At 40.0% G+C, this 25,504-nt stretch overlaps 1 protein-coding gene and 1 long non-coding RNA gene across 3 annotated transcripts in view; one reads left to right on the plus strand and one right to left on the minus strand.

Moving 5' to 3' along the window:
• Positions 1–8,957: 8,957 nt before the first annotated feature.
• Positions 8,958–25,504, minus strand: part of DOCK11 (dedicator of cytokinesis 11) — a 195,625-nt gene continuing 179,078 nt past the window's right edge. For both annotated transcript variants that reach the window (XM_074201251.1, XM_074201250.1), the window contains 8 exons: positions 23,116–23,238; positions 21,410–21,523; positions 20,376–20,522; positions 16,880–17,090; positions 16,381–16,571; positions 15,317–15,417; positions 14,052–14,190; positions 8,958–9,446 (listed from right to left, as the gene is read on the minus strand). In XM_074201251.1, the coding sequence (XP_074057352.1) occupies positions 9,324–9,446; positions 14,052–14,190; positions 15,317–15,417; positions 16,381–16,571; positions 16,880–17,090; positions 20,376–20,522; positions 21,410–21,523; positions 23,116–23,238 (1,149 nt within the window). In that variant the 3' untranslated portion in view covers positions 8,958–9,323. The remainder of the gene's footprint in view (positions 9,447–14,051; positions 14,191–15,316; positions 15,418–16,380; positions 16,572–16,879; positions 17,091–20,375; positions 20,523–21,409; positions 21,524–23,115; positions 23,239–25,504) is intronic.
• Positions 16,500–25,032, plus strand: LOC141498225 (uncharacterized). Its single transcript, XR_012471588.1, has 3 exons — positions 16,500–17,153; positions 18,850–18,933; positions 22,306–25,032. It is a non-coding gene; the product is annotated as an uncharacterized LOC141498225 (long non-coding RNA).

A 25,504-nucleotide genomic window follows, 5' to 3' on the forward strand; every position in this document is an offset into this window, starting at 1 on the left:
CTGGTTCTGCCACTTGTTCTTGTGTAACCTTGGGTGAATCACATTTACCTCTCTAGAAATCAGTTTTTTTCCTCTGAGGGTGTCAAACTGGTTCGCCTCTTAGGTTCTTCTAGTTCTAAATCTATGATCAACCAATTAGTTCCACTTCTTTCCTTTCCACCTCCTCACTGCCTAATATCTCCTCATCTCTTGCAATATGGCTTCTGCCCCCCCCCCCATAGACTAAAACTGGTATCTTTGAGATTACTATAAGTAACATTCTAATTGTCAAATTGGATGCCCCCCTTTTCAGTCCTCAGTCTTCTTGACCCCTGTATGGCTTTTGATACAGTTCCTTCTTCCCAACGAATGACTTCAAATAAGCCACCTGACCTCACTGTGTTTTCATTTATTTATCAGATGGGGACAATTTCTTCTTTGCCATAGCTGCTTGTAAAAGCTCAAATGAGGTGACAGTCCTTTTAAAGTTCAGAAGTTCCACGAGACATAGGATGGCATCTGATAACAGAACAAAAGCTGTAAGTTAGCTACAGCTATGTTCTGTTTCTCTGTTTGCCTGCCTGATTGTGATCTGCATTGCAAAAATCATCCAAATAATTTTGTTAACTGATTCTGTGATGTGAACATTGAATTGCATTGGGTTATTCAATAGAACCAGTCCAAGAAAATACTGTTGATTTGGTTCATCTGCCCTATTAGGGAAAATAGTTTTATAAGTATGCATGTATGTATGTATGTATGTATGTATGTTATTTTAGATTGGATTCTTAAACCTGTATTTTTATTTTTAAAAATTATAGTGCTTTTGTTTTTTCATACCATAGTCATTTCCCCAATTGCTCACCACTGTCTCAGCCATTTAACCCTCCCTGGAAAAGAAGAAAAAGAGTTGAGCAACTAATAAACAATCACGAATGTATTGGAGCTTCCAATATTCAGGCCCAACCAATATTGAGCATTGCAATGAAGCTGAGTTTAGTTGCCCTTTAATATTTTCATTTACATCATCATGGTCATTTTATATATTGTCATGAGTGCACACAAGTTTTTCTGAATTCCTCACACTGGTTATTTCTTACCATGTAATTTGCCACTACTTGACCTAAACTCCAAAGAGATCAAAGAAATAGGAAAAGATTGTATATGTACAAGAATATAACAACTTTCTGTAGTGGCAAAGAATTTATTGCTCATCAGCTGGGTAATGTCATAGAATACTCTTGTGCTCGAAGAAACCTGGGAAGACTTGTATCAACTGATGCGAAGTGAAGTGAACAGACCAAGGAGAACAATTTACACAATATCTATACTTGCTTAGTATATGCATGCATATATTTATGCTAACTAAATGTATGTATATATTAAATGTATCTATGTATATAATAAATATGTATTTATACCAACAACTTATAACTACCAACATTACAAAAATGCAGTTTTAGAAAACTTAAAAACTGTGATTAGTACAGTTATCAGCCATGGTGCTACCCACCTCTTGAAAGAGAGGGACCACTCTAAATATGCAGAATAAGATGCAGATTTTTTTAAAAAATGACCAATATGGGAATTTGTTTTACTTTATTAAATATATTTGTTACAATTTGCTTTACCTTTTTTCCTGTTGGAGGAAAATGGAAGAAGAAAAAATATGATTATAATTAAAAATGTTTTACTATTGCTTTCCCTCCAACATCACTATTACTTATTAATAACTTTCTTCCTCCATTTTAAGAAAAAGGGTGCAATCTACGTATTGTATTTTACTACATATGCCTTATTCTGTACCAATAGTCTTCCATATTTCTACTGAGAATAGGGTATGCTCCATTCTCAGTACTTAGGAGCTGATGTGGCCTTTTTATATCAATCAGAATTCTGATGTCTGACGGTGTTATTTTCCTTTATATTATTGTGGTAATTATGTCAAAAATTCTGGTGCCACATTTACAAACTCTGCTTCAGTCAATATTATCAATGTCTAGTCAGTAGTTTGTGGAAAATCCTCTTTTTTCTAATTTTTAAAAATTTTTTTCCAATCACATGCAAAAAATAGTGTTCAACATCTATTTCTTTTCTTTTTTTTGTTTTTATTTTTTGCAAGGCAATGAAATCACACATTGATTTTCTTTTAAGATTTTGAGTTCTGCTTTTACTTCCCTCCTTCCCTTCTCTCTCCCCTACCCATGACAGTGAGTAATCTGATATAGGTTTATACAATATATGTTAAATCATGTTTAAAATATTTCCATATTAGTCATGCTTTGAAAGAAGAATCAGAACTAAAGGGGAAAAAATCATGAGGAGCAAAAAAATCCCAAATATAGAACAAGTTTTAAAAAGTGAAAACAGTCTGCTTTGGTTAGCATGCAGACTCCATAGATTTTTTTTAATCTGGATGTAGATGGCATTTTCCATCATAAATCTTTTAGGATTGTCCTTGTTGACTCAACTGCTGAGAGGACCTGTGTTCATTTTTGTTGATCATCTCAGCGTTGTTGTTAAATGTGTGCAGTGTTCTCTTGGCTCTGCTCATTTCATTCAGCATCAATTCATGCAAGTCTCTCCAGGCTTTTCTGAAGTCTGACCACCCATGATTTCTTTTTAAATTTTTTTTTATTTATTTAAGGCAATGGGATTTAAGTGACTTGCCCAAGGCCACACGGCTAGGTAATTATTAAGTGTCTGAGGTCAGATTTGAACTCAGGTCCTCCTGACTCCAGGGCCAGTGGTCTATCCACTACACCACCTAGCTGTCCCAGTGATTTCTTATATAACAATAGTACTCCATCACATTCACATAATTTGTTCAGCCATTCCCCAATGGATGGACATCCCCTCAATATCCAGTTTTTTTTAAAATTTCTACAAAAAGTTGTTGTAAATATAGGAAAATCTTGATAACCCTATGTTCAGCTGTTACCTAGCTGAATTAATCTTTACAAAAAAAAGGATTAGGATTCAAATACTGTGACCTTGTTGGTGAGCCTCTTCAGTTTATTTATTAACTACTGAGTTAACTCTAGCAATAATCAAGTGAGGCAAATGTAGTCACAGTTCCAAGGCTGCAGTAATTGCTACCAATCTTAGTTTTAGTTTTTAGAGGAATACACAAATTTTTGCCTCATTCAGCTAAGGTCCTTAAGTTCAGCACTAGTCCAGTCTCATAATCTCTGCCCTATCCATTTTTTTTAGGTTTTGGCAAGGCAAATGGGGTTAAGTGGCTTGCCCGAGGCCACACATCTAGGTTAATTATTAAGTGTCTGAGACTGGATTTGAATCCAGGTACTCCTGACTCCAGGGCCGGTGCTTTATCCACTATGCCACCAAGCCGCCCCTTTCCAATTTGTAAATAATTTTGAATTGGGGAAAAAAGATGCATGAAAAGCATCCATTTTTTCCTCCATGGTCCATCAATCTAGTGCATATCAGTAGGAGCTGTGGTGAGTGATTTCCATTCCACAGTTGGTTCAAAGACTTTAATAAATCTTAGTGATTTCCAGAAGTGGAATGATGATGGTAATAATAGTAGTTGACATTTATTTAGTTTTGTGATTTACAATGTGCTTTCCATACATTCTTTTATCCTCAGAACAGCCTTGGGAGATCAATGCTTTCATCACCCTCATTTTGTGAATGATGAAAGTAGAGTTTGGAGAGATATAGTGACTTCTCTATGTCCTGTAACTATGTAATGTGAGGTAGTCGAGCTTGAAACCAGAGCTTCTGTATTCCACATTGAATACTCTCTCCAGTGTATACACAGATGAGCTTGAAAAAGGGAGTTGGGACCAGATCAGTAAGGTTGATTCCTCAAATGTCATACTAATATCATTACCACCAGACCAGGGACACTTAACCTTTATATTTTAAGCTAAATGTAGTGGTATCCAACTGTACTTTGTGCTTCTAGGGAAGTTGAGGCTGGTGGATCACTTGAGTTTGAAAGTTCTGAACTCCAGTTGGACCCGGGCCAATGAATGTCTGCATTGAGCCCAGCCCCAATGTGGCGGACCTTTGGAGAGGGCCAAACTGGCCCAAGGTAGAAAAGTAGAGCTAGTTAAGGGTTCCATGTTGATCAGAATTGGGACCTGGCTGGGCAAGATAAGGAAACCTAATCTACAAAAAAAATAGTTGTTGTGTCATGAATTCCTTTGGCAGAAAAGTGAAGCTTCTGGATCCAGTCTCAGAATAATAGTTTTAAAACAAGGTTGTCCAAAATACGGCCCACTGACAGGATGATTTTGTGCTGCTACCTGTGCATTTACTAAATGCTTTAATAAATGAAGCTGAGCTACTGCAGAGCTCTCACTAAAATGGCAAATCAAAATATATTGCCTTTTGTTTCAATAAAAACTTTTAAAAGTAACGTTGGCAGCCCTGGTTTTAAAGCATATTAAATGCATAGGATTATCTTTTACAAGATTTTGGGTTCCAAATTTTTCTCTCTCCCCCATCTTCCTGAAATGGTAGCAATTTGATGTAGGTTATACATTTACTATCATGTAAAACACATTTCCATATTAGTCATACTTGTGAAAAAAGATCAAAAGAAAAAAAACCCCACAAAGAAAACTAAAGGGAAAAACATATGTTTTGATTTGCATTTAGAGTCCATCATTTTTTTATCTGGATGTGGACAGCATTTTCCTTAATGAGTTCTTTGCAGTTGTCTTGGATCTTTGTGTTGCTAAGAAGAGCATCCTTGTTCATCGCACGCATTAAAACTATGTATAATGTTTTCCTGGTTCAGCTTATTCCATTTTGAGTAAGTTCCTACATGTATTTCCAGGTTTATTTGAAATCTACCTGTTCTTAATTTCTTATTGCATCATAGTATTCCATCACATTCATGTGCTTCAGCTTGTTCAGACATTCCCCAATCAATGGGCATCACCTCAGTTTTCAATGTTTTACTTTCATGAAAAGGACTGCTGTAAATATTTTTGCATATGTTGTCCTTTTCCCTTGTTTATGGTCTTTTTGGGATACAGATCTAGTAGTGCTATTGCTGGTTTGGAGGGTATACCTTTGGGCATGGTTCCAAATTGCTCCGCAGAATAGTTGGATCAGGTCACAACTCCACCAACAATGTCCTAGTTTTTCCTACATCCCTTCCAATATTGATCATTTTCTTTTTTTTTGTCCTATTAACCAGTGAGGTGGTACCTCAGAGCTGTTAATTTGCACTTCTTCCTATGCCTATAGATAGCTTTGACTCCATCTAAAAAATGGCTTGCTCATATCCTTTGACTATCAGTTGGGGAATGACTTGTATTCTTATTAGGAGTGCCATCCCAGCTTTTTTTTTACTTCAGCTGAAGTCTAATAGTGTATCTCTCTGCTTCAGATGTTTTATTTTAAAAAAAATATATTGTAGGAAAAAATATATTGCAGGATTCTGGTTTTTTTTTTATTCATTCTGCTATCCATTCCCATTTTATGGGAGAATTCATCTCATTCACGTTTACTGTTATAATTACTGTGTACTTTCCTTCATCCTATTTTTCCTCTTGTTTGTCCTATCTTTTCTTTCACCCTTTTTCTCTTCATCATTGTCTGGCTTCTATCTGCTGCTTACCCTGGTGTTCTCTTTACTTAATCTCCTCACCTCTTACTTGCCTATTGGGTAAAATAGATTTCTACATTCAACTGATTGTGTATATTATTTTCTTTTTGAACCAATACTGATGAGAGTAAAGTTCAGACAATGCCTATTGCCCACCCTCCCATCTTTCCCTCCGTTGTAGTAGGTTTTTCTCACCTTTTCATGTGAAACAATTTATCTTTCTTCTTTCTACATCCAGTGTACTCCTCTTTTTTATTATGTCATTTATTCAAATTCATCTTATACACATACCCTGTATGTATATATTCATTCTAGTTATATTGTTGGTAGTACAATTTTTAAGAATCAGAAATATCATCTTCCCATGCAGGGAAAAGTACTATAATAGACCAGAAGCTTAAGGGAAGTGAGAAGTTGCCCGCCATGACCTGGATAATATGAGCTACAAAGCCTAGCATTTCCTGAATTACTCAAAAAACTTGAGATTTCTCCAAAGAGGAAAGTGTTATCTCTGGAATTTCCAATAAAAATGATCACAGAGACATGACCAAAGAGAATTTGTGAAGTTTTAGTCTCATAGAATCTTAGAGTTGGGTTAGGAAGTCTCTTTTGTACCTGCCTATTTCCATTGGTCCTGGCATAGCATGAATATCTTTTATGTTGAAAAATTGTGTTAAATATGGGGCTTTCAAAGATCTACTTACACGTTCAGTGAATGGGAACTTGCTACCTAATAACACGGTCCATTTGATTACCCAGTGATTGATCAGTCAGTTGACAAATAAGCACTAGGCAATACAAAGGCAAAAACAAAACAGTCCCTGTCCTCAAGGAACTTAATTCTACTAGGGGACCACAGATTGTTCACAGATTAGTAAATATAAGTGATGGGGGGTGTGGGTAGAAAGGAGATACTAACAACTGGGGGGAATCAGGAAATGTTCCTTTAAGGAATTGTGCTTGATGGTAGTTATGAGATAGAAGAAGCACAATTATAGAGAGAAAGCATCCCAGCCATTGGAGCCAGCCTGTGCAAAGCATAGAGGACTGATGAGTGGAGGGAAGATTAAGGGAATGAGCTAGAAAAACCAACTGAAGCCAGATTATGAAGGACTCGAAGTGCCAGCAAAGGAGTTTATTAAAAAAACAAAACACAAAGACAACTGGAAGCCACTGTGGCTTCTTTAACAAAAAAAAAGTGACACAGACCTGAACTTTAGGATTATCAAATTGGCAGCTGTTTTGCTTTCAAACTTCTCTGAGACCTGATCTCTCCATATATTTCCAGTCTTCTTCTACCTTATTCCTCTCCATGTGACACTAGTCTGGCACTATCTTCTCTTGTTTGTACCTGGCTGTTTGCATGTTGTGGCCCCCCCTTAGACTGGGGGCTAGTTCATTGCCTTTGCATTTCCAACAATAAGTATCAGGCATCAAGGCACTTAAATGAAGTTCACCACCTGCAGCCGTGTGGAGGATGAATTGGAGAAGGGGGATGTGGGATAGAGACTAATTTAGGAGGCTTTTGCAATATTCCAGGTAAGAGATGATAAGGGCCTGGACTAGGGTGGTTATGGTATAAGTTGGGAGAAGTGCCCTTATGGAAGAGATGTTGAGATTTGCTTTTGTTAGCCCAAATTTGTCACCTTATAATTTCTTTCTTTTTGGTTCTTTGTTCTCAGGTTTTACACAAAATACATATAATCCAAAGACAGTGTAACCCCTGGCTCCCACTCAGATTTGGTGGGGAAAGGACCCTGTGTTATGAATCTAATTGGGAAAGAAAGCTGAGTTGAAACTGCTTCTCTACCTGAGCGTAGAGTTGGTGGCAAAGCTTGGTTGTTGTTTTATGTTTTTTGTTTTTTTTTGGAGAGATGTGGCTATAGAGACTCTTTGGGAAACACAGAGACAAAAAAGGTATGGGAAATTGAAGACGTAAGCTGGTTTTCAGCTTGCATCCCCAGAGACCTAGGAGACAGAATTTCTCTTTGGGTAAGATTGGACCTTTCTCTTGGTTTGAGCTAAGATTTTTATATTGCTCTCAGCAGAATTCTTTCATTCTTGTGTAATTTCTGGTATTTTAATCTGTAGAACTTCTCTAGTTTGGTTGCTGTTTTGCTTTTTTACAAGTGGGTTTACTTGCTATCCACTTTAGGTTGTGATCTTTTGTGTAACCAATCAATTGGGTGGGGGGAATAGTTAAGGGGATACTCTTTCCTCTTTAAGTGGTTAGGGAAGTGACTTTTGTTCTAAATCTCTAAAATTGTCTCCTTAGATTAGGACAGAGATGTTTTAGGGGACAGTATAATTCCAGCCCAATATCCCTCTGGGAGAGAGGCAAAGGATCCTCTGACGACCTCTCTGTCCCTATTCAGGCATAAGTTGCATCCTCTCTTGGAGAGGGAGTGTTCCAGATTCCTTGGATATCTACCCATGTCCGCTTATAAACCACATCCATATAATTAGACAATTACTGGTCATCCATATCTCACAGGAGCACATATCTTATTCCTTAGTGATCTTGTCTACTCATTTTCTCTTCTCTGGATTAGTCATCCCTAATGTCATGCTTTGAGACTCCTTCCCCTTAGCATTCACCCTTCTCCGGACACATTTCAGCTTGATGGTGTTTAAAATAGAGCACGTAGAGCTAAAAACAAAGTCCTACTTCTGATAAAGTCTGAACAGGGCAGAGGCCAGCAACTCTGCCATCTCTCTCGTCTCTCTTGGACTTTTCTTAATGCAGCCTCGAGGACCATTAGCTTCTGGTCTAGCCTTCTCTCACCGAGCCCTTTTCAGCCTCTGTGTGTGAACTGAAGTGCAGACCTTTACGTGTGCTCTGTGTATACTTGATAGGACACTAAGAAAAGTGAGTAAGAATGATAATAACAATCCAATGAAATAATATTTAGAACCAGTTTAGCATATTTTAGAGCCTCTAACAAATACTTATTCCCTTCCCCAGATTGGTAATCCCAGTCCATCTTAGGTTCATGTTGTGCTGCAGCTAGAATGCTGAGAAGTGGATGGGTCAGCATTAGACCCAGCCCCAGCCATCCAGCCTAAGGGGTTGGGAACAATTGCTTCGTGTTCTTGATTTCTAACTGGGTAGAGGTGGCACCTAGAACCCCTCTCATAGGTGTGAAGGGGCCCCGGCTCTTACCTTTAGTGCTCAGAGTAACTTCAGGAACTGGAGGCTTGTTATTCTCTACAAACATCCATCAGCGCTGGCCTTATCATTCTGCATGTTCCTTGTTTCCACTTGTGCAGACACACCTCAAAGATAAGAATACAAATGGCTTCCCATTTCAAGTGGTTTTTTTTTTCCTTATATTTGTTTTAAGAAAATCCTATGAACCCTCTCCCCAAGGACTACTGTGACAATGGAAGATGCAAAGTAATATTTTCTTTACTTCCAATTACAAATGTTTTTTCTGCCTTTTATTATATCCCATTGTACAACATTACAATTTTGAGTCATAATTGAGCAAACTGAATTTTTTTGAGCTCTGCTTTCTAGTACACAGGTTTAACTAAAAAAAAAATACAAAACAAGCACAGTAGTGCATTATCCAGGCACTTCCACATTTCTTAAATATTGCGAATAAGTAAGCACCCTGTTTGCGAGCTTGACAGTGTTGGCTGTTGGTGGTAATGAGAAATACTCCATGGCTCTCAAGCCTTCCTTCTAACATCTGCACGGTTCCTATAATGCCTGGCAAAGGGCAGTCTAGGTTAATGGTCCATCCATTATTCCTCATACTTCTGCCGAATATCTCGGGGAACCATATCCTCCATCTCCTGATGTCCCACTGATTGCACAGAATACATGTAATGTGTTGTTCATCCAAGGAGAATGCAATGTGTCTTCTTGAAACATCTAAAACACAAGACTCCACGTTAGGCATGATGCAATGTAGCCCCTCTTGAGAAAGAATGTGGAATAGTGGGCACAGTTTCAACTCAGCACTGACAGCGGAGTAAAATGACATAAGGCAGAAATGACAAAGTAGAACGTTACCCAATTGAGTCCTCAGAGCTGGGTTGCAAAGGCAGCATAGCAAAAAAGTAAAAAAAAAAGATTGGTTATTCATTAGGAAAAGGTGACTAATTTTATTAACTAGCTTGGTTAAATTCAATACAAAGTGCTGTTATACGGCGGGAATGCCAGTCTCTCAAATATTTTTCAACTAATGCTTTAAGCAAGCTCTCTAAACAGTGCTTCCTGGGTAAGGCTTAAATTTCACTTGCTATTGCACCAAACTCTAGGCATAGATGCAGTTTTGTACTGAGAAATTATGTATGTGCTGGAAAATTGGGTTGACCTTGTCAAAGGTAGGGTTGAACATTCATAAAAACTACTTTTGAACTTTCAAAGGAAATAGCCAGTGAAATAAAGTCCTAAGTGCTTAAGTTTCAACAACTCATGCTTCGGAAACTATTATCAAATGATATAGAAAATCCTAAATCTGTAGGCAACTGGGAAGCGAAGACAACATAGGTTTCTTTTCTTTGCCTGTGTTTTAGGCCCACCTTCTGATTCTCAGTATGCCCTGATCATCTGGTTCTAGTTTAATTTTGAAATTTTAATATGATATTGGGGTAGCTGAGGATCAGGCAAAGCTCATGCCATTTCACAGAATCGGTGGTTCCTCAGAAAGTATGATTTGAAATGCTTTCACTTGCAAATATGGCTCTTGCAAGCCAGTTAGAGCTAGTTCCAGCACACTCCTGAATTTCAGAATGCATTTTAAACTTCATTGATAGATCTCCAAACTCCCATTATGCTATATGGTCCTTAAGTGGCAGAACCGTCCAGTCATTTTTCCTTTATGGGCTTCAGTTTTCTCATATATAAAATAAGAAGGTTGAATTCAACAAGAATTGATAGAGAGCACTGATCTGAATTTGAATCCTACCTCAAATGCTTATTACTGTGTTGTGACTGTGTAAGTCATTTAACTTCTGTCAACCTCAGTTTACTCATCTGAAAAAGAGGCTAACAATAGCACCTACCTTTCAGATTTGTTGTGAGGACCAAATGACATAAGAAATTTAAGGTGCTCGGCAAATCCTAAAGCACTCTATAAATGCTTAGGAAAATCCTATGAACCCTCTCCCCAAGGAGGGAGAAAATGTTTTAGAAAATATCTGGTATTTTATTACGTAAAGAGAAGATGTATATTACATATACCTGCATAATATTTATATACACACAGTGACAGGATCATGAATACAAAACACTCTAAGGCCTGACATTCAGGGTTGGTTTTCAACCCAAAATATTCAGTAGCCAAAATATTCATCCCATGAAACAAACAGAACTGCCAGATGTTGTAAGAAGGCACTGGCAATAGTAGGTAGGAGGGAAAGAGCAATAGATGTGCCAAAAAAAAAAATCATTGTTTAGAGAAAAAAATATACACAAGAAGTGTTTGTTTTAAACACTCTCCTTGATCCTGTAATAATTCAGCCCACTGACTAATTTGCTTTCACTTTGAATAATTATGAGTTCAAGGATAGGTTAGCAGCTGCATGCAAATTACTATTCATACTCCATCGTGCCTTAAGCCAAATACTTCACAAGTACCTGGTCATTTCTATTTCTGCTGTTCTGTCTGAACACTTAAGAAGACCTGTTTCTCTTATAACACCTCATTTAATAAGGTAAAAGGATTTTACCTCAAAATAGCAATTCCACAGAAGCCTCCTCCCCTGCTGTTCTGATGGGAGATTTAGGGAAAAAAAGGTGCTGGACTGGTTTTTCCCCTTCTCTTTCCAACTCACTTCTCCTCACCAGCCCTAGTTCTCATGTCTGATGCTATACTGAATAACTAGCCCATGTGCCACATGACAGCTGTGGGGATTTAGGGATGAACATAGTATGCCCCCACCTAAATTGTCTTTTCTTCAGGTTAAACATCCCCAGTTCCTTCACTGTTCCTTACATGACAGTTCATAATCCCCTCATCATCCTGGACTAACTTTATTTCACTGTTAACTCATGTTCTTTGCAAGCCACTCAAGCCACGAATCTTTAATAATAAACTACTCTAAAGCTAGAGCTCTTATTATTTACATTGGACTTTGTGAAGTTTAGTCCAAGATTTATATTTTACTGCTATTAAATGTCCTCTTAGCATATAAACATAAATGGGCTACTCATTAGCAGTATACTCTACATACATATATCCATATAAAATTTCTCTCTCCCTACGTCTTTACCCCAATGCCATTTGTTCTATTTCACCCTCTCAGGTTCGTGGGCTTCCACGCAATGATTTAGCTCCCTGACAAATATCATTGCACTGCCCCATTTTGACTAAGGAATCCTTGTCCAAATATAAGTGAAGTAGGCCCTGAAAAATGCTTGGTACCTTGACTTGACCTGAGGCCATGGGGGCCAGTTTGGTTCAACTACAGAGTGTGTGAAAGGGAGAAAGTATAATAAATTGGGTTACAAAAGGCTTCACGTGCCACACAAGACTTAGGAAATGCTGTTCATTGATCAAAACTGACCCGGGCCATCCATCAGTCAACAAGCATTTATTAAGTGCCTACTACATGGTAATAACTGGAGCTATAAAGAAAGATAAGAACGGTCCCTGCTTTTGGGGAACTCCCAGTCTGATGGGGAGATGACATGAAAAACACTATACAGACACGTTACATCCAGAACACATTGGAGATATTCTCATGAAGCATGAATGGGGATTAGCAAAGGTCACTTGCAGAAGAGGAACTTATGGCTGAGGCTTAAAGGAAGCCAGAGAAGCTAAAATGGGGAGGAGAGTGTTCTAGGCCTGGGGCAGTGAAAATGCTGAGAAAGGCAGGACCACTGGATAGAAGACTAAATGGTAGGTAAATAACATGTAAGACTGGAAAAGTAGAAAGAGGGGCCAGGCCGTGAAAGGCTTGCAATGCCAAGTAGGATTTTATATTTAGCCCTGGTGGTGATAGGGAACCACTGGAGTTTACTACTGCCTGTGCTGGGTAGGGGTGAGGATGGCGGGGCTGGATGTTGTTATCAGAGTTGACAGCAAAATGGAATGGAAAAAGAGACTGGAGGCCAGGAGACCAATCAGCATGCTATTTTAGTAGTCCAGGCTTTAGGTGATGAAGGAATATACTAGTGTGGTTATAGAGGCAGAGGAATTATTACAAAGGTAGAAACAGTAGGACTTGGTTACTGATTGGATATGAGAGGTGATAGAGTGAGTAGTTGAGGATGACAGGTTGTGAGCCTGGGTGATTGGGAAAATTATGGTGCCCTTACCACTAATAGGGATATGAGGAGTTTAGTTTTGGACATGTTGATTTGAAGATGTCTATGAGACAGAGTTCAAAATGTCCAAGTGGCAGTTTGAAATGTAAAGTTGGGAAGAGGTTAGGCTGGACAAGCAGATCTGAGAGTCATCTGCATAAACATGTTTGAAACTACTGGAGCTCATGAGATCAAGTGAAGTAACAGAGAGGAAAAAGAGGACCCTGGTCATATCTCTGAGGGACTCCCACTGTTAGAAGGCAAGAAATGAAAGTAAGATTCATTGAAGTTGTCAGCTAGGAGGAAAACCAGGAGGAACAGTGTCTTGAAAACTAGAGATAAAGGAGTGTCACAAGAAGAGGTCGAGCGGTGATGTATAAAGGCCGCAGAGAAGTCAAGAAGGATGACTAAGAAAAAACCAATAGAATTTGTGATTAGAAGGTCTTTGGTAACTTTGGAGAGGCACAGTTGCAGTTGAATGATGAAGTCAGACGCCAAAGTGTAAAGTGGTTATGGTAGCAAATGGAAAGGAAGTAGAGGCACCTGTCATAATTGACCTTATTAAGGAGTTTAACCGAAAAGACAGAAGCTACCTCAGGTGATAGATAGTTAATAAACTAGGTTTTGAAGGTTAAATGGGCACATTTGTAGATAATAGGAAAGCAGCTAATCCATGGGAAGCAAAGATCAATGAAAAAGAGGAATGATAGAAGGGGCAAAGTGCTAGAGAAGATGGAGTGAACTGGAATAGCATGTGCATAAGGATTAGCCCTGGCCAATAGAAGGGCTACCTCTTCCTGTGAGACCCAAGGAAGAAGGAGCTCTTAATGAATGGCCTTCATTTCTTCAGTGACATAGGAGGGACAGTCTCAGTTGAGAGGATCAAAGCGGCGCTTTATTTAGAGAAGGTTACTCTGGTGATGATGTGGAGGGAGAGTAGTAGAGATGACACAGCTCTTACAGGCCCACAGTAAAGAACGGATTATGATGCTATAGAGCTGGAATGAATTGACAAGGGGGTTAGTAAACTTTTCTCCAAGCTGAGAGCCTATTGGTTAACTCAGTATAGTCCAATGACATTTTGGTAAATCAAGGGATTTGGGAAGATTAATAACAAAGACTGACTTTGAAGTGGAAGAATAAAGCACAGGCCAACTTTGAAATATAGACCACTTTCAAAGTAATGGCTGGAATCAGTCTAGTTTGGGCACCGATACTTGCCTGTTCGTGGATAATGTCAGATAATTCTTTGACCATGTCTCGGAAATTTGACTTTAGTCCTTCATGGTACTCAAATTGATCTTCTTTAATAAGTCTTTCATTGAGTTCCAGAGCAATGCTGCAGGCCTGTATGAATTTCCTGTAGAAGAACAGAGCAGATCTCATTTATCCCTGGCTTTTTGTCAAGAATGGAGAGCTGTCACGAAAAAACTTGGGGCTGTGGATTCTGCCTCTTTGACTAGCTGTGTGACCCCAGACTAGTCACTTAGGCCTTTCACTGACTATAGGCTACTCCCCAAGGCAGAAAGTTGCAAAACCATTGATATCAGCATGGGGAGAAGTTTCCTGTTTATCTGTTGTGGGCTAGTGCTCCTTAAGGGTACTCTACTGAACCCCTGGGTATCTGTGCACATGAAATCACAGTTCTGGAGCAAAAAACGAAGTTTCTATGACAGCTCATTATTCATTTAAAATTGTAACTGGCTTAGCAGAAAACCCAAGGGTCTTCAGCTTCCTCTGGGGCTTCTCCTTTGGACCAGGAACTCTGACCCATACCTACTTCTCTCAGAACTTGAGTTCATCTCTTCCAGGAAACTTCCTAGCTGATGTCTCCATCTCAGAGCTTATGCCTGAAGTCCTGTTTGATGTCATTTACTCAATAAATAGCAACTGACTGCTAGGAAATCCTCCAAAATTGTGAGCTAGACTTTGCTCGAAGACACCCCCTCACTCACTATCTGGGGGAGAAGTTGCACAATCACAAAAGAATTAAATAACAAAACAAAAAACTGAACTCTTCCAAGTTTAAGTTTCAAATAGGAAGTTCAGACCCCAGGAGGGTGTGCAAGAAGGAGGAATGTTTTGTGGGGAACAAGGAGATGATTCTGCTGGCAGTGGAAGCAAAAATGGGGAGAAGGGAGCAAGCTGGAGAATATTTGGAATGACAGGCCAAGGAGTCTGAATTAGTTTTTCAGCAATAAGGAGGTTCATATGATGCAAAAGATGGGAAGTGCTCACAACTTATATTGAACTTTAAGTTTTGCAGAGTTATTTCCACATACTATCTTACCTACTTCTCACAACAGCTTATGAATTCAGTGGTATAACAATGCCATTTTACAGAGGAGGAAACTGAGGCTGCAAGAGGTATAAATGACCTGACTGGGATCACAGAGCTAATACGTTCTGAGACAGCTTTTTACCTCTGGTATTTTTTGGTGGGTAGAGAGGTAGAGAATGACTAAAGAAGCTAGAGAGTAACTTACCTAAACATGTCTTTCAGTTCAGTCACTTTCTTTGTGGGATACTTGTTGGCCTGACTGTCACTTAAGAAAGCCCTGGCATATGCCAAGGGACCAGCATTGACCTAAAGTTACAGAGGGAGATAAATGACCAGAGTTAGAAGGCTTCTCCTTTCCTGGAAAGTGCACCTCCTCCCAAGGAGCTACTGTTTATGATGCTTATATTTACCATATTAGGAATTAAAACACCTTAGTACCATTACAAAGACTTCCTGCAAGGGTCTCAGAGATCCACAGGGCACATGAACATGCTCTCAAATGTTGGTATATAGGACTGTGCCCTGGGAGCCAGTATTGTAGTTTCATTAGAGTTACTGCTGGAAATAAGAGTACTTTTACATTTCACATCATTTGTACTTTTCTCCTTTTCAGGAGCAAGAGACAGAGATTGATGCTCAGTCGACTCCCACTCTTCATGACCCTATTTGGAATTTTCTTGGCAGAGATCCTGTAGTGGTTTGCCATGTCCTTCTCCAACTAATTTTACAGATGAGGGACTGAGGCAAACAGGGTGAAGTGACTTTCCCAGGGACACACAACTAGGAAGTGACTGAGACCATATTTGAACCCAGGAAGACTCATCTCACTGACTTCAGGCCCCAGATTCTGTCTCCCTGCACCACCTCGCTGTCCCCAAAAGATGGATAGGAAAACATAGCCTGCCAGTGGAGGGGGAGGAGCCACAAGATGAAATCACACCCAACCCACCAAAGTAAGTATTGGAGACCTTCCTTTGTTTTCTTGTGGCTCTTATTTCTAAAATAAATCTTCAGGAAAGGTGACATCTAATGAAACCATTAATGGTCTCTGGTCTGTAACAACAGAACCTGGCTCTAGCAGGGGCATCTGTAGCAAATCCCTTTGACTGGACCACATTATAAAGTGTATGGAAAGCCACGTAAAGAATGACTGTTAGAATGAATGAATGACAGCTCTGCTCCCCTCCCCCTACCCCACGAGCCTTGCCAGGAAAGCTCCAGTGAAGAGGGGTTCCGTGCTCGGACTTCAATATTTATTGCAGGACATACCTGGACAGAAACACAGCCTTGTAATTTGAGTTGGAGCTGAATCATGTCCACATCAGCCGAAGAACAGAGTTTTTGCAGCTCAGCAGTTTTATCCTTTATTTCATCAGTGGCAACATCAATGGGTTTTAAATTTATTTGTTGTTCATAATTTATAGGGATCCTCTTCTTAACGTATGGGAACGAGTTTGATGCTAATAAAAGGTCACATTAGTTTACTAATTAGAAATACTTTTCCATAATAGTCAAAATGTAAAAAAGGCTCCACCCCCCCACCCCCCGACTTCACTGGGAGTTGGTGCATTTTTGCAGCAGGGCTGGGGGAAGCTATTTGAGCCATCAGGAATGATGGCCATGTTAGCATTCAGCACAACACAGTGCTAGGGCTCTGCAGGAGAGCCAAGGAGGCCAGAAAACATCTTGATGCTAACCAGATGCCCCTCGTATGAATTGAAGGGGACCGGACCACAGGGGATCCACACAGGGCTGTATGGACACTTACTGGTCAGGATGGTTCGCCGTTTGCACTGCTCCTCCACTGAGCCTTGCTTTCTGCCAGATAAAGTATAAGGAGCCTCAAAAACGAATCTGTTGATGTTATGATTTTTTTCAAACTCTGTCTTTCTTTCAGATAGTTCTTTGTCTTCAAAGTAGGGCTTCACGTACGTGACTTGGATGTGGGCAAACTTTGGATCAAGGTCTTTGATGTTTACCTAGAAGACACATTTTTACTCACTAGAGGATGAAAGGAAGCAAAAATAAGCCCAAACTAAATGGTAAGCATTGAGAAGACACTACTGGTTAACATACTGGAATATACACTCAGGGTGTAGCCCCTGTTTATCAACACATCAACACCTGCTCTTTGACTGGCTAGATCCTACTTCCCTCTCTACCCTTACACACTAAACTGGGGACTAAGACAATTCAGCCTGGCCTTGCCCCAAAGGCATCAAGGGATCCAGCTGCTTAAAACCAGGTCAGAAGCCTAGCAACACCAAAACTGGGCCTGCTTTCATAAAGCATCTTCTGGATCCCTTAGGGAGAGTGGCCTTTTCAAAACTGTGTTTCATTACTCTTGGCCCTCTGTCCCTAAATTGGGGAATGGAAGGATTTCATTGCTAGGGCTCCTCTCAGGTGTGTGATGGCTTTGTTTGGATTCAGCTTGGAGGACTTGAAAACAACACTCTAGATGAAACCTTTTGGTTTTGCTTTTAAGATGTAACCTGAGGGGCAGCCAGGTGGCTCAGTGGATGGAGCACTAGCCCTGGAGTCAGGAGGACCTGAGTTCACAAACAGCCTCACATACTTCATAATTGCCTAGCTGTGTGACCTTGGGCAAGTCACTTAATCCCATTGCCTTAAAAAATATGTAGCCTGAACTTAATTGTAATCCTGATGACTACAGCATTAAAAACAAAACAATATTTGCTTCATGTTTAATTCTATTTTCAGGGCCACATTTATCCTCTTCTTTGTCTTTCTCCTCACTTCCCAGACATTCCTCTATTGGCCACGGCCCTCCTGAAATCTGTCTCCATCTATACTCTTGAGTCCATGGGTGGCATAAAACATATTAATAGACACCCCAGCAGTTACACAATAATCGGGCTTGAAACAATGCTTATAATGAATGTCTTACATTTTTCTCCTTTCTAGTTCTAAAATTTGATAGTCAATAGGAATTTCGTGTAGCCCTGCAAGACCTGGAAATCTACTAGTGCCAAAAGAGGGCTGAAAACTGTCAGGACTGTGAAAGGGTGATGGCACCTACAGGTTCAATTCCAGCTCTGAATTGAAAGGAAGAAGGCTACACATATTGCCAAATAGGTGTAGGGCCAAATAGATTTAGGCCAGTGAAGATGGGAGCTCCAGCCTGGGTGCTCAGGTGGCACCATTCTGAAATGTAGATAGTGAATTCCATTGCTGTACTCCTCAAGTTTCCTTGATGTTATTCTGGAAGCTTAAACTTAATATCAGGCTAAAATAGCCATGGCTTACAATGGCGGTGTTCTCTGGGGCTTGTCAGAGCAAGAATTCCGCACCCCACTGCTGTCAGCGTGAAAACTACCCTTCTATCACTGCCTAGAGAGGAACCTTACTTTACAAAATCTTTAGTTAACTCTCCACCTGAAAGAAAGCCCAGTAGCCCTAGATGAGTTAGGGTGATGGTGGGTCACTGGGTATGTATTAGCACCATAGGCTGGAATCCCCTTTTGGAATGAGCAGGCCATTTCTAAGGCTGAAGACTACTAGTGAATGATGGTTTCGGTTTCTTTAGTCATCATTTCTCATCACAGCCCTTGCTAATACGGTGTATGTAGGAATTGCTGGCTCTTTAGTCATCTTTGTAAGAATGTAGATAGTCCCCGTGTATGGCCCATATTTGAGGTGGCTGCTCAGGTTGCCCTGTTTCTATCACTTTAGAAATGAGAGGCCCTGGACTCCTCTGACAAAAGTACCTCTCTACAGGGGTTTTCTTAAAGTCCTTGAACTCCTTGTAAACACTGACAAGACAACTTGGAGTGGTGCGAGGAACCATCCAGAATCTAGCTGGTAAGTAATGAAAATGGCACAGTTATTCTGCTAGCTAGCCATGGTTTCTGTTGTCTTATCCTTGGTAACTGTCCTAAAACTCAAAAGGTTAACACATTTAACAGATATACCTACAGTCTAAGTTGGTAAACATTTAAGTACCCAGGAATTTTCTTAAAAGCTTATCATCTTATAGAAATGCAAAGTTTTTGGGTTTGTGGATGGTTTTGCCTGCACCACCATTCCAGGGACAATCACTCATGACGACGGCCTCATGAAATACTTGCGACTTAAAATATGGGGGATTTGGCAGTTCTGCATCTTTCTAAACTGGTTATCTTTCCTAGAGCCTAGCACAGTGTTCTTTATACATGGGTACTCAGCACATATTTATTCAACTAGAAAGCGGCAGTAATCATCTGTAGAAAGAAGAGATGAGAGTCAGATCATTTGTTTCCAGGGAATCCTGACCAGTGTTTAGGACATTCAAATGAGCCTGCATGTTCTCTCTCCTGCCATTCACTCCTAGTTAAATTCCCTATTTGGATAATAAGAAAAAATGCTCAACTAATTGAAAACATTTTGCTTTCATTTATCTGAGACAAATGTAGACGTTATTCCAAATAAGATTCTTATCGCTTGCGGCACAGAAACCAAAATCAGTTGCTCAAGAACTTGGTTTTCTCTTAAAGACGTTTACCTTTGCATTAACGGAATACATAGGACAAATTATTTCTCGGGATACTTAAGGACTGGCAAAGTAAACAGAGTAAGGCAAGGCCATGTCAATGTGATTAATGCCTTTTCCATTTAAACACTGTGATTCTGAGGTTTGTCCTTCATTCTTGAAGCTGACCATGCATGCTATTAGGGATGTGATGCCATGACAAGCACATGAACTGGATTGGGGGGGGGGGGGCTGGGCTAAGTTCCCAGGCTCACTTTCTTCTCCAGAGTCATCTGGGTCCAGTGGTCAGATGTGGATCAGTGCCTTGGACGTAAGGCAAGCAAGGTTAAATGATTTGCCCAAGGTCATACAGCTAAGTGTCTGAGTCTGGATTTGAATTCTTGTCCTCCTGACTCCAAGGCCGGTGCTCTATCCACTGTGCCACCTAGGTGCCCACTTTATAAACACTGATGAAGTGACTTCATCCCACAGTATACTTCTATACCAACAGAGAATTCAATGTAGAGAAAATAACAAGCTCATCTTACATGTGGCTAATGTCTTACAGTTTGTTAATGAATTTGAAAATCTGATTTCATTTGATCTTGTAAAATACAGGTGGAGCGGAGGCTGAAGGGCTGGAAGGATTATTGTGTTACAGACCAGGAAGGAGAGCTAAAGAGGTTACTGCTGCCCCTCCTTCCACTTCCCAAAAGTAGGCTAGCTGTCACTTGCCACTACACAAGTGAAAGGCGGACATAGAAAGCATTTCCAAGAAATGCAGGGCCTGGATTACCTTGTCTGAATCTTGAATTATTTTGACATTGTCTGTACCAAACTTTTCTCCATAAAGTTTAATGAGTCTCAACGAAATCTCTGATAGCCCTGTGAGCTTTGGCTCTTTGTAGATGTATTCCTTTCCATCTTCTTCTTCAAAGAAGGCCTGTTGCAAAATTAGAGTAAAGACCCATTTAAGAATGGCACAGACAGACATGATTTAAATGCTTCACTAAAAACAAAGCAATCAAAAGCTATGTAAGATAATGTAAAGGTATAGAAGAGCCCCAAGTTAATATCACAGCAAAATGCTAAATAATTGGAGCCAACCACATGACTGCCTCTCTGGAAGCAGCAGCAAGAACCTGTTCCTGAATAATTGCATTAATACCTAAATTACAGAATGGCATAAAGAAAAGGAAACCTTCCTCTGTGGCAGTACTCATGCCACCCAGGCTAGGGATAGGCTTGTTTTCCCTCAAGTTCTCTATAGGATTGTCCAGTGGGGGCACATCTGCCATGCCTGAAGCCTGGGAGGGACCCAAACTCTGTCCAAGAGCTGAATCCATTTGTTCCATTCCCTCTTTCGTTCTCCTGCTTCCTGAAGCAGGAGGGTTAGGGGGTGTGGGGGGGGTAGGAAATTGAGCACAGCTAAATCTGGTAGGGAAAGCAACCCTAGGCAGCAGAACAGGACACCGACTTCAAAGGAGCAAGGAAGGGGAGCAGTTCGGCCACTTCAAGTTGACTCCCAACCCCTGCCTTGAAAATCACATTCTGATTGGATATGGTAGGTAATATACCAAGAAAACATTGAGAAGCAAAGGCTTCCAAAAAAGGAAACTCTGGGAAAAGACCCAGACCGAAGCCCTATCTTTTTTACCCCTTTAAAAGCCACATCTACTCAAATTTAAATGCACACTTCAGTAAGCCTAATAAGTAAGGAAACTGAACAGAAGCAAACCAAATCCTCAATCCTATACTGGTACCAAGTCAGAATGGCTCTCTACAAAGAAGTAGCTCAAAGGGTAGATAGTCATTTCCTTGCCCACTTACTTGTCCATAAAAGGCCACTCTGAAGAAAGTGCCTAACAGCCTTTTTCTCGTATGCATGACCTCCAAAATTTTGGTATATGCTCCATGCAGGTTGCGATAAACTTGAGTAAGTTTCTGCAAAGAGGAATACACACCCATGAGTGTGGCCTTTTTTGCAAAACAAAGTCAAAGTCATTTTCAAAATGCATTTCAATTAAGCCACCATTACGCAGAAGCCCTGGAATAAATAAACCTGGTGTCCACAAGAGAAATCAGATCTCTGCAGTCATCGAAACATCCCCAAGGAGCCCACAGTGCAGCCCTCCTCCAAGTGCAGCATTCCTCCACTTGTAAAATAACATCTTTGACATGACATTCCTATATTCCCTTTGTAAAGTAGAGATGTTTTCACGTACATGGGAGTGCTTTATGAACATATCATCTTCTGTGGGTTCTAAAAATGACAGAAACCCTCATGGCTTCTGATCATGACACTTTTCAGGTGACTGCAGTCAGATGAAAGAATTGGGGGATATAGAAATTTGTTGCTCTACTCCTAAGAGAACCTAAAAAGATTCCTACTACATACTTAAAAGAAATGGGAATAGTAATACAATGACATGGATTTAGCTGTGTTCCAGAATGGGGAGGCCTAGCTTCTTCTCCTTTGCCTTTCACAGATTTATATGTACTTATCTTTATACACCTATCTATATAATACTCTGCAGACCTTTTTCTGAAAACACAATGAAAAGACAAACCTCAAAACTACTAAATGAACTATTATGTAAAGTTATATAGTCTAATAAGCTCCTAAAAAGAATCAAGATTATATTCTTTAGGACTTCACATACATGGAATCAAAGATTTAGAGTTTTAAAAGAGACCTTGTTATTTTATTCATCCTTCATTTTCAGAGAAAACCAGTGACCACACAGGGTGATGTCTTGATGTATGTGAACTGGATTTAAGTGAGGCAGAGTCCTGCAGAGTCCCACAAAGTCATCAGCTGCACTCTCTCTTCCAGAGACATCAAAGTCCAGTGGCAATTCAAGACAACTGGCAATGACCCAGGATGCAGGCAATGACTTTGGTGCCTTCCATGCCTGACCAAGCTCTCCACAGAGCCTGCTTTAGCTGTCTTCATGGCCACTGGAACAAATTGTTCTCATCCACCCATTCTGCCAGGGGACATCCTTGCGTGTTTGGTGATAGACATCCCTCTAACTCACTGACAAATCTGAGCCCTGAAGGGTATAGAGCCATTGCACATGCTACAGCTTCTTGGAGCTACAAGTGAGAGAATTGGGTAAAATCAAAGATGAATAAACAGGCCTAAAAAGAGACCTTAAAGGCCAGCTAGGCCACATCTTTCATTTTATAGGTGAGGAAAGTGAGTCCCAGAGGTGTTAACTGACTCATCCAGGATCTTACAGACAATTAGGATTTGAACCCTGGCCTGATTGAAAACCCAGGGCTTTTTGCAAGGATTTTGTTGGGCTATATTTATGTTATTTTGCTGTCTGACATTCTTCATTAATTACAAACAAAAATTCTTCTTGTGCTCAATTTGACACCTAAACTAATAGCAATTTACATGCATTTAAATGAATGTAACAAGATATTACTAATCTTTTCAAGACTGAAATTATCCCCCCCGATTTCTTTGCTTTAAATGATTTTGCCAAAAATAGACTTTATAATATTTTTTCCTTGAAATTCCTTACCTCAAATTCCCGACGTTTCTCATAAATTGGAATGATCAATTTGGAAATCTCGGAAATTACTTCATAACGTTCTGCTTTCCACAAGCCATCTACACACTGTTCTAAGAGCTCCAACAAAACTTCCTGTGTTAAACAGGAATATGCCATTAGGAAATGGAAACAATGAAGGAGTTATGAATGCGTGCATTTTGAAACATTCCAAGTTAATATGATAGAATTCCATTCACTGCAATTAGTTTGAAACATTCATTATACCATTAAAATGAAAACTTGCCACCCTGCTGTTTGCAGTGAGAGTCTTGTGTCATCTGCAGGTTGATTTGTCCATGTAGACAGAAAAGCAGTGAGCTTCTGAACAGAAACAAGTTGAGAAGGTTGGATCTAAGCTCCCTGAGGACTAGGACTGATTTTTTTTTGGTTTTCCCTTCCCTAGCAGAGCTATGTGGTACAGTGGATAGAGTGCTGGCTCTGGAGTCCCAAAGATCTGAGGTCAACTCACACTTTGTAGTTGTATGCCCATCACTTAAGTTCTGCCTTTGTAAAATGGGCTAGGGGTTGTTGTGAGAAAATCTGTAAAGCTTTTGCACAATTCTTGGTGCTAGATAAACACTTGCTGTATTGAATAGATCTGCTGCCTGTAAAGTCCAGGACATGTGCTGCTTTAGAAAACCATCCATTGAGTTCCATTTGTTTCTGCTGAGAGCTGCCATCGACCCCTGGTGTTGTCACTCGACTCTCCAACTAGTCAATGGAAAATTGGACATTTTTGTTGGGAATCAATACTGTGATAAGCATTAAAATATGAACCCATCAATATTTTCCTAAAATTCATTAAATAAATTGCTCCAATGGATAATGGCAATTTATTCTTTCCAGAATTTGTATGGGCAAGATGTGGGAAAAGTGTGATTCGATGAGAAGCACTGTGGTCTAGTAGATAGACAACAGGTCTCCAAGTTAGGAAGCCAAAAAGATCTGAGTTCAAGTGTTGTCTCTGAAACACACTGCTTATGCAACTTAAACTTACCTGCTGTAGAAAAAGCCTTAGTGTAGGGAATTTTTCTCACCTGGGAAGTCTCTGTGTTAGTGAAATCACAGAGCCCATCCTTTGTACTAAAAGTATTAAAATAAAATTCTACTTGTATATAGTAAATTAATTATTTTATTAAATGGTGTGTGCTGCAAACCTGACCATTCCGTTTCTATAAGAAACAACTCAAGCTGCTAGCTTTACAATCCTAAGAGACATTGAAGTCGACTGTGCCGGTTTGTGATCGAGGAATTCCTTACTGAGGAGGTTTACTTGTTCTGTTAATGAGCAAAGATATGAAGCAGTGCAACTGATACAGCAGTTGTTCGTTTCAAACTCGTCCAAGCCTTTTTCTACAAGTAGGGCAGCATGCCACTCGTTTTACGCTCTTTCCCTGCCATCACCTCATCCCTTCTACGTGGGGAGAATCGTTTAGGGATATTTACAAAGAAAATGGATTCCAGTTCTTGGTCACTCAAGCTACCACTCACTCCCTTTGAGCGAATACATTTTCTCTGACTCTTTTTTTTTTAGGTTTTTGCAAGGCAAATGGGGTTAAGTGGCTTGCCCAAGGCCACACAGCTAGGTAATTATTAAGTGTCTGAGACCAGATTTGAACCCAGGTACTCCTGACTCCAAGGCCGTTGCTTTATCCACTACACCACCTAGCCGCCCCAAAAGTCTTTTTTTTTTTTAAGGTTTTTGCAAGGTAAACAGGATTAAGTGGCTTCCCAAGGCCACACAGCTAGGTAATTATTAAGTGTCTGAGACCGGATTTGAACCCAGGTACTCTTGACTCCAGGGCCCGTGCTTTATCCACTACACCACCTAGCTGCCCCTATCTGACTCAGTTTTTATGAACAAGCTGCAACTGGGCTCCCATTATAAAAAAGCTTTTTTTTTTTTTTTTTTTTTTTTTTTTTTTTTTTTTTTAGTTTTTTGCAAGGCAATGGGGGTTAAGTGGCTTGCCCAAGGCCACACGGCTAGGTAATTATGAAGTGTCTGAGATCAGATTTGAACCCAGGTACTCCTGACTTCAGGGCCGGTGCTTTCTCCACTGTGCCACCTAGCTGCCCCCATAAAAAGCTTTTTAACAAATTTCCACATACTACCACCCAGGCCTCTCCTTTAAACAAGAAGCATGTCAATGAATCCTTAAGTCACAGAGAAAGATTTATACACAGTTCAAGTCCACAAAATCCTATTTGGAACCTTTAAAGCAAGGAAAGGAAGCTTCAGAAATCACTTTGAAAGATTTCCATGTTAACTCGTTAGCATGAGCCATAAAGTTGATGTGAGGGAGGGTTGTTACAGATTCGTGTTGTAATGACTCTGCCATTTCTCCAAAATGTCTGAAGT

This window comes from Macrotis lagotis, chromosome X, assembly GCF_037893015.1.
Source record: "Macrotis lagotis isolate mMagLag1 chromosome X, bilby.v1.9.chrom.fasta, whole genome shotgun sequence".
Lineage (NCBI taxonomy): Eukaryota > Metazoa > Chordata > Mammalia > Peramelemorphia > Peramelidae > Macrotis > Macrotis lagotis.